This window comes from Pan paniscus, chromosome 10 (assembly GCF_029289425.2).
Source record: "Pan paniscus chromosome 10, NHGRI_mPanPan1-v2.0_pri, whole genome shotgun sequence".
Taxonomy (NCBI): Eukaryota; Metazoa; Chordata; class Mammalia; order Primates; family Hominidae; genus Pan; species Pan paniscus.
Window position 1 is genome coordinate 114545615 of NC_073259.2, and position 17966 is coordinate 114563580.

Sequence of the window (17966 nt, forward strand, 5' to 3'; positions counted from 1 at the left end):
TTTGAGACCAGCCTGGGCAGTATAGCAAGACTCCATTTCAAGAAAAAAAATGTGTAAACAAAAATATAAACAGGATAATTGAAGGTAATGATAAGTGCCATATATGAAGAATGATATAAAAGAGTGGATGGTTTAGAGGTGGGGGTGTGTACTTTAGATCATGATCAGGAACAGCCTCTCGGAGGAAGCGACATTGAGCTGAGACACGAAGGATACAAAGGAACCAGCCAAGCAAAAGTCTGGGAGGGTTTAGTTATAGGCAGAGAGAACCATTAGGGTAAGAGTTCTGAGGCACGAATAAGCTTGGTATATTCAAGGAACAGAAAAAAGGCCAGTCTGGCCAGGCATATGCCTGACAAGCAGCATAGTATGAGACTTGGGGAGTGAGAGAAGGTTGATGGGGGCATATCCTATAGGGCCTTTTGGCTAAAAGAAAGGAGATTAGACTTTACTCCAGATATGCTGGGAACCAACAGAACTGTTGGATGGTGGGTGTCTTGGTCCATTTTCTGCTGCTGTGACAAAATACCACTGACTGGATAATTTATAAAGAAAAGAAGTTTATTTGGCTTATGGTTCTAAAGACTTGGAAGTGGAGGAGCGTGGCACCAGCATCTGGAGAGGATCATCCCGTGGCAGACAGGCAGAGGGGCAGGAGAACTTGCTTTTATAACCAAACCAGTCCTGAGATAAGTAACCCATGTCTGTAATAATGGCATTAATCCATTCATGGGAATGGAATCCTTATGACCTAACCACCTCTTAAAGGCCCCATATCAATTAAATCTCAACATGAGTTTTGGTGGGTACATACAAACCATAAAAATGAATATAAGCAAAGGAGTGACGAGATCTAACTTACAACTTCTAGAGCTCACTGTGGATTCTATATGAAAAGTGGATTGGAACGGGCAAGGAAGGGGGCAGGGAGACCATTGCAGTGGTCCAGGCAAGAAAGGGTGGTGGCTTGGACTAGGACAGCAGCAGTGGAAAAATAGAGAGAAGTGACTGGATTCTGGACATACTCTGGAGATAGAGCCAACAGGACTTGCTTATGGCTTGGATGGATGTTGCAAGAGGAAAAGACAGGAGTTGAGATGAAGTTTGTGGCCTGAGCAACTGATAATGCTATTTACCAAGATGGGAGCAATTGGGTAAAGAATAGTTTTTTGGCATTAGACAAGGGCAGAGGTTGAGAGTTTGGGCCTCATGTTGAGATGATTAGACTCCAAGTGAAGATACAGGTTGGCAATTGGGTATAGAGTCTAGAGCTCCAGGGAGAGATTTGGGCTAGAGAAAAAATTGAGGAATCATTTGCATGCTGTTTATCTCCACATTTATAGTATTTTACTTTTTGTGTATTGATCATTTATAAGCACTTTTATCTATATTTCATCCTTTAACTGGTACAGTTCCAGTTTGTGTTGTTATTCCTACTATAAAGAGTAAGGAGATTGGCCAGGCGCGGTGGCTCACGCCTGTAATCCCAGCACTTTGGGAGGCCGAGGCGGGCAGATCACGAGGTCAAGAGATCGAGACTGTCCTGGCTAACATGGTGAAACCCCATCTCTACTAAAAATACAAAAAATTAGCTGGGCGTGGTGGCAGGTGCCTGTAGTCCCAGCTACTCGGGAGACTGAGGCAGGAGAATGATGTGAACCTGGGAGGCGGAGCTTGCAGCGAGCCTAGATTGGGCCACTGCACTCCAGCCTGGGGTCAGAGGGAGACTCCGTCTCAAAAAAAAAAGAGTAAGGAGATTGAGGTTCAGGGGAGGTGAGTAGCATGCCTCCTACAGCTTGGTGCTGGCAGAGCCCACATTTGAATCCAGGATTTTGATTCTGAGCATATGGCTCATTTGGTTAAATCTGGTTAAAGGTGGCTCTTTTCTCTTCTTGTATCTTACTCTGCTCCTGAGATTGCCATATTCCCAGAGATTTCTCGTTGGAAAGACACTACCTTTTCTGAGGATGAATCCTGCTGTTTTTTAGTATTATTTTCTGTCTCCTCCTTAAGATGAGCATCTTCTCAAAATTCCCATTCTTCCTGGATAAGCAGCTTTACAGCTGCCACAAATCCAGAATAAATACTACCCTCATACAGCATGTCGCACAAATGCCTGCCAAAGCCCCATATTAAGATGTACTCCTAAAATAAAGCTGTATTTTCTGGTGTCCCTTTCCTTCTAAAATCAGCTTATTGTAAAACACTATCCCCACTCCCTTCTTTAACTGGTCCTCTGGTCAGGTTTTAGTGGCCTTGTGTAAAATTCAAAATCTATCAGGATTTCAAACAGATGTAAAAGGAAGTAAATTTCTGAGCCCTCAACTTTGACAGTTCTCCCAATTTATTTGGCTAGATGTGACAGTAAAAGCCACAAAAAGAGGGCACTTGAAGAAAATGTTTTGGCCACAGTGTTTACAGTTAGTGCACTTGGAACCTTCACATGCCAGGCACAGATGGCAGGTGTCTGTAAGGAGCCACACAATAACCCAGTGCTTAGTGTGGGCCCTAAGGGGAACTGCATTAGGCCTAAAGGAGTTGGATATTGGCAAGTAAAATGTGAGTGAAACAGAAAATGTAGTCCACAACATCAGTTATGCTATTTGTAGTTGTCATGAAATAAGCTGATAAAAATGTCAAAATGTTGAGTTTTCAGGGTATATGTGTCACACCACGATTCCTGCAGAGGTTTGTTTGTTTGTTTGTTTCTGTTTTGGTCCAGATACATGCCAGAATAAGAGCAGTGGTTAGTTGAACTTAGTTTTTAATCCTGAGATGTAGAATTGTTTGGAAATCCTGTTTTTTCTCTCCTGCAAGTTGACACATACGTATTATCTATGAGAAAATTTAAAAATTCTTTTGATTTAGTATACCTTTGTGCATATTATTTTTCTCTCTCCATTTAGAGCGTTAAATGTATTGTTCTGGGTGTTCAGAAAGTAACATGGCCCTGCAGATTGTCTGATTTTTGTCTTTTCTTAAAAGCTTACTTCGACAAAGCTGTTGTTAGGGATTCTTTCTGTATATGAATTGTGTGTAGATCACATTTCTGTGCCCAATGCCTCTTCAGATATCCTAACAATTAAAGGAGACTTGAAAATTTAGTTTCACAGAACATGTGCATCTGTCCCGCTCAAGCCTGATCACTTCAAAGGTGGTAGGATAATTAGTAGCTAAATGAAACAAACGTAAAGAGGAAGCGGAACAGTGGTAGTTATGTGCTGCATGTGATCACAGAGCTCATGTAGAAGACTGAAGGGGGGCAGAATGTGTGGGTCAACTGGAATAAGCGAGTCAATACTGAGTAGTTGGGAATCAACATCAGTGCTGCATGATAAGCAAAGATTGAATGCAGTTAGTCAGAGGAGGCCCACTGGAGAAGTGAAAATGTTTTATCAGTTACAGAGGTGACAGACCGAATAAGCAGCATCACCTTCTGTAACCTCAAAAGTGGAGGAGGACTAAGCAGAGAACCAAGTAATGAGGAACCATGTTTTGTAAAGAAGGTGGCATCACAATTAACATAGACTACTGTGGGCTCAGAAGCAGGCAGGATTCCCTCACAGTGTACTTTTTAGATGAGGACATTTCAATACAGTCTTCTACTGAGACATTCAAAGAATCTTAATGAAGTACAACCTTCCTTTGGGCATTGTGAGGTCAGTTATATATCTTATCAGTAAATGTGCAGTGAGTCTGCATCCCCCAAAAGAGCTGGACCTTTGATTAAGAATCTCTAGAGCCGTTCATCCTTTAGTAGTATGCAAAATGCTGGCCAAGGTGAAATGATTTAGTAATAACCTTCTATACATCAAAGTTGTGAATTTGTCTTTTGTTTATTTACAAAGGCAGGAAAGTTTAGTTTTGTTTTAAATTCATTTGGGGAGAAATATGTAAACCCTGAAGTCTTGAGCTCATTTCCCAAGTGGTCTAGACTTCTAGGTATTTTCAAGTGAAGCCATGACCTATCTGGTTGAGGCATAATGATGTTCCAAAGGGAAAACAGAGCTGAACATGGGTGTGGAATGTTCTATGTGTCGCTGTATATTCTAATCATTTTTATAGATAGAGTTAAAGATAGGAAGAGACATTCACATATGCTGATTGAAATTATGTTTGGAATTAGACTTTTTATTAAAATCAAAATAACACATGTAAGCCTCTTCAACTGTGTTGTAAATTCTAATGGAGGGAACTCATCAAGGGCAAATATTTTTATCTTGAGCCTTGTTTTCTCTGATGATTAGTACATTTATTAGACGATTAACTACTCCTTTTAAAAAAAATCTTTGACAAAAATTATCTGACAGCCTAAGGAATTCTCAAGTTCCATTTCAGTGTTCAGGCAAACCAAATTATTATATTTCCAGATTTCCTCTTCTTTTGCTGCCATTCACAATGAAGGAGGAAAAAGCGGACTCCTTTGATGTGGAGAGAGAAAAAAAAAAGCAATATATCACTTCCCTGAAAGAACATTTCTCAGTCTCTCATGTGAAAAAGGATTAGCACCTCCAACAAAGGTCCTGTGGATCACAGCATCGGGCAGCAATACCAAGCAGTACTCCTAAGGAGAGGAAAAACTGTATTTGAGCAAGAGTGTTTGTCCTGGCAAACAGAAGCTTTTTAATAACTGCAAATCTGAGATAATGGCATACGCTCCCTAAATCCTTAAGGACCAGACAGCTAGTTTAAATGGAGTGAAGTCAACTTTTGTTTTACAATAGAAGTCTAGTCTTATCAAAATATAGTTTTTTCACTTAATGGTTTAGTCTGCCTATCTGTGGTTGATAAGGATTATGCGTATATGGATAAAATCGTTTGGAAGATTCATCATTGACCCTCTCTTATACAAGAAAAGTTCCATTATAAGGTCACTTGCTTCCATTTTGCACTAATAAGTTATTCAATAACCTGCAGAATTAATTTATTAAGATTTTGATTGAATGTTTCTTAGAAGAAAAGAAAACCTGCCCTGACTTTCCAACACATTAAAGAATCTTTTTACAGTAGATATAAAGAGGCTGTGGGAAGTAAGAAAATGGTAATTCATGTGTGATAGAAAAGCCAAGGAGAAAGTTTATCTGTTAAACAAGGTTTGGTTTAAAAGTTTGGTTTTGCTAGACCTTCATTTGTTAGTCCTTTTTTCTGTATTATGCTTTCTAAAATTGAGACAGTGAAAAGAACCTGATTTAAAGTAATAATAATAATACCTTGTACTCATGTAGTACTTGAGACTGTCTAAAATCCTCTCTGCAAGTCCACAGCTTTAAACAGTCTGGATAGCTTTGGCTCTCTGCTTTGCTTGATCCTGCTTGAATGGAAGTTTCTAAGTGGGAGGGGAGAAGGAGGCTGGTAGGGCTATCCGTATGAGCCCCATCATAAGGTGTATGATGCCAAACGATCCATCAGAGTTTCAGTCCAAAACCAAAACTCCAGCAGCTCTTACTTTAATGTTATTAAATCAGGGTTTCTTCATCCACACAGATACCTTATTGGAAGAAGATTTTATGGAATTGACTTTTTTAGGAACAAATTTTGGTCTTCAGTAGCTCGCCAGTAACCCTCTGACCTTTCAGTAAATATCCAACTAAAGCTTTGAAATTAGGGTATTTAGTGTTTTATGGCCCAGAATAAAAATCTCCAATTCTGTTTCCAAATAGTGTAGCCTCAACACATTTTATTAAGCTCTTGACACATTCAGCCGTGTGTATTTTGTAAAGTTCCTATGGTTATTGTTTTACAATAGCTGCTTGCAAAAGCATTGTAAGGGTTTCAATTAATCAGCCCTTTGTGTGCTTCAGACTATGCAAATTTATCACATCAAACCATTCAACTGCTCATGGGAAAGCCGTGTAAAAACTGTATTGTCTTCTAGCGCCTCCTCTCATTTAGAGTGATGTTTTAATAAGAAAGCTAATCAAGTTTTCTTATGCATTATTTATCTGTTAACATGTAAGGAAGAGCCGAATTAAAATTATGTCAACCGGTATATGGCAAGTGATGTGATAGATCTGGAAATGATTCAACAACAGAACAAAGCCAATATGATTCAACAGTTTTTGTCTACTCCCCTCCCTCTGGGGATTATTTAAGGTGGTGGTGTGAAAAATAAAAGGAGGTTAATTCGATAGCTGGAAAAGGGGAGGGGAAGAAAGGAATAACCACCTGTGTTAGCCTTAACATTTTGATTTAGAGATTTCATTTCTGAATGTATAAAGGCTCATTGAGATGAGTTTACTCAAAGCAAACCATTTCTTAATAGGAACAGTCAAACTTGAAAGCATTCCTACTGCTTCTTTGGCCCCATTTACCACCATATTCATCAGCAGTAAACTATTCCCCAATAGATATCTGCAACCCCAGGCCTCGTGAAAGTTATCAGCAGACAGTGTCTTGATGATGTTAAATGACCTGCACAACCCAGGAAGGAGTGAACTGCTTTTCTGCCTCTCCAGCCAAAGTTAGTGCAACTGCAACTGCTCCTTCTATTCATTAAGTTGGTCTCCTTTGCTTTGCTAGTTTGCTTCCTGCTGAGAGTAATTAGGTTTCTTATATAATAATAATTCCTTGTATTTAGATGCAGCCTTTCTCTAAGGACCTTAAAGTACCTCTCAGACATTAGCTCATCTGTTCTTCTAACACAATTGCTTCATGAGATTGGTGCTAATTATTCCCGTTACAAAGAGCAAACAACTAAGGCTCACCAGAAAGTGGTGCTTCCCCCGCACCCCCAAAGTAACATATCAGTGGAACAGCATTGAGTCAAATTAAAGTCACCCAATTCCTCGATTCACCTGCTCTACATAGGTCTAAGAGTCCAAGGGGTGATGAATTTTTTACAGACGGCATTTCCCCCACATTTATAAACCTCACTAATACTGGGCACTGGTTGAGTGTTCATCCCTTACTAAACACAGCTCTCTTCTTGCACTGTGACTGATGGAGAAAAACCACAGCATCATTTCACCATTTGGTGTAAGGAGTGTAAAACTGTGCAGAATAAATAGCCTTGTCCAACTGCTGAGTATCTGCAGAAAGTAAAAGGAGGTAATTTAGACTTTGATTAGGATTATTTCAGCAGACCATCCTGCCAGATGTGCTCCACATCATTTAGAGCATTAGAAAGTGGCAAGCTGAATTGTATAAATGTATACAATATATTTACGAAGTTTTCAATATTCACTCAGATGACTTGACATAAGCTACCTCCGCCTATCTGGAGTTGGGGCCCTGAACCTCTACTTCCCCAGCAATTGAGGGAAATGATTCTTTTTCTCTTTCCTCACTCAGAAAAGGAAGAGTAATAATATATATTAACCTCAGAGGGGTAAATTTAATTCAAATGTGATTACACTTAGAAGGTAGACTTGCTAAATAAAAATCTAAAAATTAAAGCAGACTGTAATATTAAAATGAGAACTGGCCATCAGCAAAATTGAAACAATCTACTAGTCAGGTCTCAACACACTGAAGTCACATCAAAAACATCTCTTGAATTAGAGATGGCATTACAGTTGTCTTCTGCAGTTGCCATTTGCTTTCCTGTCTTCATATGCTACTAGAATGTGTTAATTCTTCTTACCATTTTTTTCTTCTTTTCTTACCTTTTTTTTTCCTGTTTAAGATAGTCCATTACACAGAGACAGTACACTAAAACCAGTATTTTTTAAAGGCCAAAAATGACTTGAATATGTCAGTTGCTGTTTAGAATTAGGAATACTTTTTAAGCCAGGCATGGTGGCTCACACCTTTAATCCCAGCCCTTTGACTTGAGTCCAGGAACTTGAGACCAGCCTGGGCAACATAGTGAGACCTCATCTCTACAAAAAAAAAATTAAAAATTTGCTGGATGTGGTGGCACGCAGCTGGACGTGGTAGTCCCAGCTACTAGGGAGGCTGAAGTGGAAAGATCACTTGAGTGAGCCATGATTGTGCCACTGCACTCCAGCCTGGGCAAGAGAGTGAGACCCTGTCTAAGAAAAGAAAAAATGAGTATGTTTAAAGACAACCAGATGATTCCTGAGATTAACTTGACTTTTCCTGAGCAAGCCTATTAAATGATTTCTATGTTGTTCTGTGAAGCCTTGGAAATAGAAATAACAAATTGGTGTAGGAGCCAGCAGTGTCTGAAGCATGATACAGAGAGCTGTGATAGTGGATGTCAGAAGTGCCTCTCCTGAGTGGATCGGCAGTCAGATTTAGACTCCCTCAATTCTTCCCCTTTACAACTAGAAATTAAGATGGATGATGATGGAATAATATTTTGTCGATTGGGGTATTGGCAGTCCCTTTCTGCTCTAAGTTTCTGTGATTCTATTTTTTTCTTACTATTTGCATTTGTTAAAAGTTCTATACTGTAGTCTGTGGTCCAATTCCCATTTGGCCCTCCTGAGTGCATTAAATGTTCCTGAGCATGTTAAACTGGTGTATTTGCATTTTATTGCCGGGAGGCTGTGCTGTAAACAATGGGGTTGAGACACCAGCTTGAGCCAGGGGATGAAATTTTATTTTAAAATCTGAAATGCTGTGTAAGCATTTAAGGTATGAATTGGTAATTGTTTCACAACAGCTTCCATTAGATATGGTTTATTTGTAGTCCATCCTCTTTTCAAGGATCCAGGGGAGTGTTAACACATTGAAGCGCACCGCATATCATTTACATTTTAAACCAGTGTTAAGGGAAAATGACCATAACTTTTAAGACTTCTAAATATTGGAATGGACTTTATGCCTCTGTCCCTGGAGAAAACAGTTTTAATCTTTCATTTGAAAATAAGAAAAGAAACCTTCCCGCTGTGATTAAGGATTTGAATAATTCTGAAACAGAGAAATACTGTTAGAAAAAGAAAAGTCTGGTTCTAAGATTGAGAACTCTCTTTCTACCCCTAATGAATTCAGTAAAATACAAACTTTTAAAAATCATCTGTCTAATTTGAGATTCGAGATCATCAAATTCTGTCTAAATATTTTGTTTTAACTTCTAAGCTCATTATGGTCTCTTTGTGTTAACTTGTATTAAAATCTGTCAGCTATGACTGGTCTCATAAGCACAGTCAGCGGACCAGAATAAGTTAATTATTTACTTGTGTCACTAGTGCTCTTCATCTAATGAAATGCACAGCTGTGTTAGATCTGCAGTTGGATGTGTAGCTTCCATTGTTCCGCAAGTCAGCAGAGGGTAGAAGCCGCAATGATGGAGAGCCCTCAGTTCTTTCTGCTGTTCTGGCTTTCTGTGTCGATTTCATGGATCTTTTATCATTCACTTTCACACAAAACAAACAACACAGGGCTGTCTGCTATGGGAACCATCTTGGCATATAAAAGGGTTTTCAGGGCCTGAAGTAATTTTAAGTCAGCTAAGATTTAATTTTTGACTTACAGGTGCCCTTGGTTCAGATATTGCCAAAGCAGTTCCTATAATGGAAGGAAAAAAATCCGAAAGCTACTTATGTGTATTTTTTTTAACAAAATGTCAGAAGAGGGCTGATAAGAAAACAACTTCCCCAGAAGGAAGCTCTGCACTAAATATTCTTAATCAGATTTCAAGCAAAGGTATTAGAGATTCACATTTCAGTGGAACGAGCACTTTTTTCATTTTAATAACATAATAAAGTTGAATTTGCTTAATTAAATGTGTCGATTAAAACTGAAAACACAAAATGTAAGTCATCTCTCTCCTTACCCACCCCCTATATAAGTGTGTCATGCTTCCTTGGTCAGTTTCTGCACCTCCTGCCCCTCTCTCCCACCTTCTCTTGATGGAGGGTGGACAGGCAGCTTCCTCCTGAGCAGACGCCAGCCTCCTCCTGCGAACTGCTGCTTAAGGGGTGCCGAGATTTCTCTTTGGTTTTGTTTTTTCAGGGGTATAGCTGAACCCTCCATCTCCTCACCAGCCAAAATTACATTCTCCCCCTAGCGCGTCCCAGAACCGGCCCCTTTAGGGATTGCCATTTTTAACATTTTGTTCACTGCTGAACAATGTTGTTGTCGGTGCACCTAGATTTACAATTTGATCTCTTTCAAAGTAGATTTCCCAGTAGCCCTAGGGTTTTGTCAGATAATTTCAGTGTGGATAAGATGGATTTTTGGAGGGAAGAAAGAAGGCTCACACACTCTGCTTGATTGAAATTCTAACACATTGTAGCTGAATTTGAAATAAAGTGAACTGAATGATTGTTTCTGTTCTTCATGTAGGAAAGCATATATTTATAATAAACAATACCATTTTAACCCAAAAGCCAATTTAAACTAACTACATGCTCTAGAATTCAACTCCACAATATCCATATTGTTGTCAGCTACAATAAATCAGAATATTAATAACCAGTATTACATAGGCAAATGGCATTCTTTTTCTTTTGACTTTAGCTCCTGGTGATTACAACAAATCGCAAACTATTGAAATAGTTTGAATAATTACATAGAATCAAATTGAATGAAATATTTGAGAGCAGTTTCTTTGCAATAGGGGCAGATAGTTAATAACTTTACACACAGAGAAAAGGAATTTTATCTTTTACTACCAATGTAAAAGTGTTTGTTTTCTTAGTCCAATGACACTGTACAATTCTAAATTATGGAGATTGTAGTTAACAATCTAAATTCTATTCCCACTCCTCTTCCCAAAAAAATCAGAGGAATGAAAAACTATTTAGCAACAAAATCCCCTATAGGTTAGAATAATATTAAGGGAATTAATTTAAGAGAATATTAGTAGTGTATAGAGTTGGTAGATTTTTGTTTTGTTGTTTTCATTCTTAGAATTCCATTTCTAATTCTAGCCTTTTTTTTCCAAGAACGATTTGGTATTTAATTTTCTTGTTCAACTTTACAATTTCAATCAAAGATCACTTTCCTAATGGGCTGTAAGCTATAGGAATTAAAATTCCTTTGGGCAGTTTAGACTCAGCCAGGGGAAGCCCCGGCAAAAATCAGCCAACCAGCCAGAGCACTGCAGCCTATATAGGTGGACCTGTTAGCACATCAGCCACACACAGGTACTTCTTGTCACTGGTTTTTCAAACCACATTGTAAGCACACTCCTCATCCAATCATTTCTGTGTTTGGGGGTCAGAGAACTTGGATTCCTATAACTCGGTTGTAGAACCCAGGAGATCACGAACTAGCTAATGAGGAGCAAAACTGCTGCTGACTTAAAGCTTCAGGTATGGCCACAGGCCTGGGGTCCAGTGAAGCTGCTGCTCTTCAGTCTCTGTGGCACAGGAGGGTGGGCAGGCAGCCCAACAGCACCATTGTGTGCTATGCCGGCAGCACAGTCCACAGGCTGCAGTGCCTTTCGCAAGGAGAGTCGTTTTTGAACTGTTTGTCAAGCAGGATTGTTGAAAATCACTTTTGTTGCTCTTGATAGAGGCCATGGGGAAGATTTTAGAGCAGTGGAAATAGAGATAGCAGCGGGGAGATCCCAATTAAGTACTGTATTCTTCCTTTCTGCCAACTTGCTTTATGTGGCATGAAATCTTCTCTCCCCCAGGTGTTTGTGGCTTGATCGTCCCCCAGGAAGACATGCCATTTTGTGATTCTGGCATCTGTCCGGACATCATCATGAACCCACACGGCTTCCCATCACGAATGACGGTCAGTGACCTGTAGGTTTTTCAGAGGCACTGCCTTTAAGGAAGAAGCAGGCAGTTAGTTTAGTTAGAGTGAGTGGAGGTGACGAGGACTCTGAAGCTGTTTTTTCAGGTAGAGCTGTTTTGCCCCTTGCCAGATAAACAGGCTTCCAGCCCCTAACGATTCTGGGCCACTCCCCTCTACATAAAGAATGAGGAGCACGTCTATACCTCCCTTTGATAGTGGAGTCTTCTGAGTGATGAATTTACCCCTCAGCAAAAGATAACCCCTTGTCTTGAACCTAAATGGATCTCCCTTTCAGTGATTATTTTTGGTGATCCTGGCTCCACCTCTTACCAGCTGTGTGGCCTTGGACAAGTTGCTTATCCTTCCCGTACTTCAGTTTCTTCATCTGTAAAATGAAGAAATATAGGACCTATCTCATATAGGGGTATTGAGAGGCGTAAAATTAGATCACACATGTCAAGCTTAAATACTGCTTCTATTAATTTATTACTGTTATTAATAGTGGTCGTGGGGAAATGAGCTGGAGATAAATAAGCAGAGAGAGTGCTTGTGCCACAGGGAGGTGCTCACTTAATTTGTTCACATCCCGCAGGTGGGGAAGCTCATTGAGCTGCTGGCTGGCAAGGCCGGTGTGCTGGACGGCAGATTCCACTACGGCACTGCGTTTGGAGGCAGTAAAGTGAAGGATGTGTGTGAGGACCTCGTTCGCCATGGTTATAACTACTTGGGGAAAGACTATGTTACATCCGGCATCACAGGGTAAGCATGCGATTGAACTATTTTAAAGAAAAAGAATGGTTTTACTAGGATAGGGGAGACAAAGCCTTAAGGTATACTCTATTAAGTATACCTTCAGGCAAGCTTGTACAGCCCGTGGGCGGCATGTGGCCCAGGACGGCTTCGAATGCGGTCTGACACAAATTCATAAACTTTTTTTAAAAACATTATGAGAGTTTTTCATGATTTAAAAAAAAAAAAAATTTTTTTTTTTTTAGCTCATCAGCTATCATTTGTGTTAGCGTATTTTATGTGTGGCCCAAGACAATTCTTCTTCTTCCCGTATGACCCAGGGAAGCCAAAAGATCGGACACCCCTGCCTTAAGATGTAAGCATTAAGGCTATATGCCTTAAGCTTTATTTTTTTAAGAAACTGGATACAAGAAAATCTGACTTTAGAAAACTAACAATTGAGGAGTGCTGTTTGTACTGGTAAGATTATAATTTGGAAAGTAGATTTTTGGTAGGCCAAAGCTGGTGGATCGCCCAGGAGTTTGAGGCTAGCCTGGGCAATATAGTGAGACCTCGTCTCAAAAAATATAAAGTAGAAAAGATTTAATTTACCAAAATATGATTTCTACCCTATGCCTACTTTTAAGGAACACATCAATTACATATAATGCAAAGTTTTCCTTTAACTGTTGAACTTTCCCTGCAATTATGTGATGAGTATCAGAATAATAAATGCTTTGACAGATAGACCAAGGCCTAACATTTGTGCATGTGTTCACTAAAGATGTGCTAAGCACCTACCTAATATGTGCTAGGCACTGAGTATATACCAATAAATACAGTAGACATGGTCCTAGTTCTATGGAGCTGACCGTTTAGGTGTGTTGCTAGACATTAAAAAATAATAGACACAAGGTAACTTCTCAGTAGGGCCTACTGTTACCATCTAATTTAAAACTATAACCCCATACTGCCCATTTGCTGCTTTATTTTCCCTGTAGCACTGACCATTTTCAAATATACTACATAGTAATACTATTGCCTGTCTCCCCATCTAGAATGTAACCTCCATGAAAGCAGGGCTGGTCTGTTTTGTTTACTGTTCTGTTTCCAGGGCATAGCACAGGGCCTGACACACAGCAGGCACTCCGTAAACATTTATTGAAAAAAGGAATGCAGACAAATAAATACAAGTACATATAGCTCTCACCAAAATGAAGACAGAGTGGGTGAGAAGGCCCTGTGAGGAACTGGCTATGATATTTCAGCTGAGAGATAAAGGGTGAGAAGGATAGGGCATTCGAAGAGTGTTTAAGGGAGAGGAAAAGTTATGTTTGACACTTTGCCAGGGAAAGAGCTTGGTAAGTTCAGGGAACAGGAAGAGGGCAGCCTGGCTGCGGTGCAGTGAAGAGGCAGTACCAGCAGCCCGAGGTGAGGGTGGGGGGGAAGAAGAGCCAGGCGACCAGGCTTGGGAGCTTGTGTTAACCTGTGAGAAACAGATCTCTGCAATGATCGTGAATGACAAGGTTCTGAAGCTGGAATCATCATGGTTTTTAAAAGTTCAAATTAGTTGCCTAAATTAAGACACACTTAGGTATTTAATGCCAGATAAAACTCCAGGACCTAGTGTTTATAGTGTTCTTCTGGGTGTTGTTTTTTGTTTGGTTTTGGGAGTTTTTTTTGTTTTTTGGGTTTTTGTTTTTTTTTTTTTGAGACAGAGCTTCGCTCTTGTTGCCCAGGCTGGAGTGCAATGGCGCTGTCTCAGCTCACTGCAACCTCTGCTTCCCGGGGGGGTTCAAGCAATTCTCCTGCCTCAGCCTCCCAAGTAGTTGGGACTACAGGCGCAGACCACCACGCCCAGCTAGTTTTTGTATTTTGAGTAGAGACGGGGTTTCGCCAAGTTGGCCAGGCTGGTCTCGAACTCCTGACCTCAAATGATCCACCCGCCTCGGCCTCCCAAAGTGCTGGGATTACAGGCGTGAGCTACCACGCCCTAAGGTTTTAAACCACTTGAACACTAGTGAAACTCAGCATGGAAGCAAATGTAAGAACAGAGCTTGATTTTAGTGCTGCAAATAGACTCTCCAGATGTGATTGAAATTGTTAAAGCCTCTATCTATTAAAAATGTGGAGTGCTTTTAAAAATTGCCTATTAAAACTATAATAATATGGATTTCTTAGGTGTATCATACCTGAGATGTTATAGAAAAGCACATTACAGGAAAAGACTAATGGACCATTTCAGAAATGGTTCAATAAAATAATTGTGACCATTTCAGAAAACATAGTTGTCATTGCTAAATTCATTAACCTTCTCTTCACTTCTCCACCCAGAAATAAGGCACATTTTTGGCCAGATGTTGACCAGAAAGTGCAAAACCATAGGATCAATTTGGTGGACCTTCGTGAACATAATTTGTACTGAAAGAATTGGATGGGTTATATCCTGCTTGCCGTAGACAATGGTTAGTCTATATCCCAGTCCACACTGCCTTCCCCTATGCCCCCAGCCAGAGTTTTCCTTTCTTTGCCATTTATTTCAGTGACAAAATCTGAGAAGCACTGTTTAGTTGAAAATTCCCGAGGGTATTTAAATATATCACCACCAGCTTTCACTTTTTGTTCATTCTTGAACATAGGTAGGAGGAAAAATTGCATATGGCTTTACTCTGTGGATGATGGAATAGCATTGGGTAACCGAGTGTCATAAATTCTACCATGAGCAACCCTACCATTGAGGAATAGAATCATTCACTGTTAGAGCAGGAAAGAATCTTGTTCTGACCGCCTTCTTGTACAACTAAGAACACTCAGCTAGAGAGGTCATGTAATTACTTTACTATGTGACAAAACCAAGACAAGGACAGGGTCTCTTAATACCCTCTCCATTGTGCCTTCCACTCCACTCTGTGTCTTCCAAGAACCAGGTTGTGCTGAAGTCAGCAGAATGGCCTGATGACCACAAAAGCCTTGGTTCAGGATGCTGAGAGTGTGATCAGGGACACCGAGCAAGCAGTGGCCAAGCTTTTCCTTTGCCTCTCTGCTGTGTCTGTTGTTTCCTTTACTTTTTCTACTTTTACATCATGCTGTACCCCAGAGTTTACTTGTTCCAAATCAGACCGGTGTTGCAGGGAGAGCCCTGGATTTGAACCCTCACTGCACCACTCACCAGTTCTTATCTGACCTCTCGGGCTCTCTGTGTCCATTTCTTCATCTTCAAAATAGAGGTGACAGTTCTTCCTCCCTGGATCGTTGTGTGGATTAAGTAGCACATGGTAGTTGCTTCCTTCCCTTTGAAGAAGAAAGTTTGAGGCAGTTAAAAAAAATTTTTTTAAGACATCAGTTCTCTGGTTGTTCTTGCTCCAGATTAATGAGAAAAGGTTTCTTCTGTCAAAGTACATATATATTCACCCTCTTCTTAAACTCTTATTACAGACTTTCTAAAGATTCATTGAAGCAGTTATGTAATAGACATTTATTGAGTACCAGTTGTGTGCCAGGCAGGGTCACAGGTGCTGGAGCCACCGTGACAAAGGAGACAAAGTGCTTATCCTTGCAGAGTTACTTCTAGTGGGGAAGACAGGCAGTAATCCGAGAGATAATAAATGTACACCACGGTATCAAAAGGGGCAAGTGCGCCAAAGGGTCAGGTTGAGACAGGGCCGGAGTGACGATGCCAGGTGGGAGGAGGACTTCTTTAGATGTGGTATTCAGTGAAAGTCTCTCTGAGCAGGTGAAATGTTTGACAGAGCCATCTGAGTACCTGGCGGGAGAGTGTTTCAGGCAAAGGAAACGGTAAGTCAGAGGCCCCAAGAGAGGAACAGGCTTGCTCCATTTGAGGAGTAATGAAGAGGCCAGTGTTGTTGGAGTAGAGTGACTGGCGGGACACTGGAATAGGAAACAGTGAGGTGTGCAGGAACTGGAGTATGTCTCACCATGTGGCCATAATATAGAATGTTGGCAATACAGATTCCAAGTATGATGGGAAACCATTGGTGAGTTCAGGACAGAAGAATGACCTGTTGTGATTTACATTTTAGAAGGCATCCCCCTGACTTTTTATGCAAAGAGTAGATTGTTGAGGGATGAGAGTGGAAGCAGGGAGATTAATTAGAAGATTATCTGTGGTAGCCCAAGGAAGAAAGGATGGTGGCCTGACCAGGGAGGTCATCCTGAAGGAGAGATCATCCCATACACACTGTTTCCCAACCTGTTTAAATGTCTATTTCTTTGTAAAGCCATTTATCTTTAAATATAGCTATGGTACTTTTCATATTTTTACAACTAGTCTTTTCATTCACTACAGACTGAAAATCATTCTTATCCAGTCAGTCATAAATGAGTAAGGACCTGCCAGTGATGGGTCCAAAGGCTGTCTCTTGTTAGCCCAAACTTAGTTTCTTAACCCACAACAATTGATCTTTCTTTCAGTGAGCCCTTAGAAGCATACATCTATTTTGGCCCCGTGTACTATCAGAAGCTGAAACACATGGTGCTGGATAAAATGCATGCCCGGGCCCGGGGCCCACGAGCCGTCCTTACCAGGTAAGAGAAAAGTACTTACAAAAAGAATTGATAATGCAGTCAAGTCCACCTTGTATTTTCCAGATATGGCAAAAAGCAGACTCAACAAAATTTCTGTTTTCCTGAGATGTCAAAATTTGGCAAGTTTGGCATTAAGAAAATCATATATGTATGATTAAAATGAAAAAGTAGCAGCCAATTAAAAAATATTTCACAAGCTCAAGAGCAAACCCACCATAGGTCTTGCCAGTGGACTCCTAACACAACTATTTACTGTGTAAATGTCTGCAAATATGGTCCTATTTATAAAGGTCCATACAAGAAGATGTGTATGTATATACCCACACACACATTGATATACTTGCATGTACCCATGTGTACACAGAAGACACATGCAGACATTATTTGGTAGCATAAACCACAACTGGAGTTTTTTAAAATTAATGTTATTGAAGCATAAAGTACCTCCACTTGCAGACTTATTTGAGTAAGCTAGAGGAGGTTAGGGGCCACATGTGCCCCATTCACAGGTGTACCCTCAATCCCAAGCACAATGTCTGTGTGTTAATGCATGGATAAATTTCTTGGGAAAGAGAATTATAGCTACTAAGTTTCACATGTTCTTAGTGCTACTTTTTCCAGTTGGAGATGCATAGTCGAGGGCAGTGATTCTCAGCCAGGGATGATTTTGCCTCCCAGGGGACATTTAACAACATCTGGAAACATTTTCAGATGTCCCAACTTGGTGCTGGGGAAGTAGCTACTGGCATCTAGTAGGGAGAGGCCAGGGATGCTGCAAGGACAGCCCCCTACAACAGAGTTACCCAGCTCAGTATGTCAGCCGTGCCGAGGTTGAGGAACCCTGGGCTAGGGGAGGGAACCCAGGCCTTGGAGTCAGACAGACAAGGCTGTGATCTCATCTCCACCTTTTCATTCCGTCACAAGCCTTGGACAGATCACTGATGACCACAGTCTGATGAAATGCACAGCTTAAGCATTTCTCATATTTAAAGTGGAGACAATAGTACCTACTTAACAGGTGCCAGTGAATGTCAAGAGTGTGAATACAGAATGTGTACAGCGCCCATCCACAGGTGGCATCAGCAAGCATCCAG

General features: G+C 40.5%; 1 protein-coding gene across 2 annotated transcripts in view; it reads left to right on the plus strand.

Annotated features, from left to right (window-relative positions):
• POLR3B (RNA polymerase III subunit B) overlaps nt 1-17966 on the plus strand; it is a 150334-nt gene that overhangs the window by 121609 nt on the left and 10759 nt on the right. For both annotated transcript variants that reach the window (XM_003832543.7, XM_003832544.4), the window contains exons 24-26: nt 11492-11595; nt 12191-12357; nt 16759-16872. In XM_003832543.7, coding sequence (XP_003832591.1) covers nt 11492-11595; nt 12191-12357; nt 16759-16872 — 385 coding nt within the window. The remainder of the gene's footprint in view (nt 1-11491; nt 11596-12190; nt 12358-16758; nt 16873-17966) is intronic.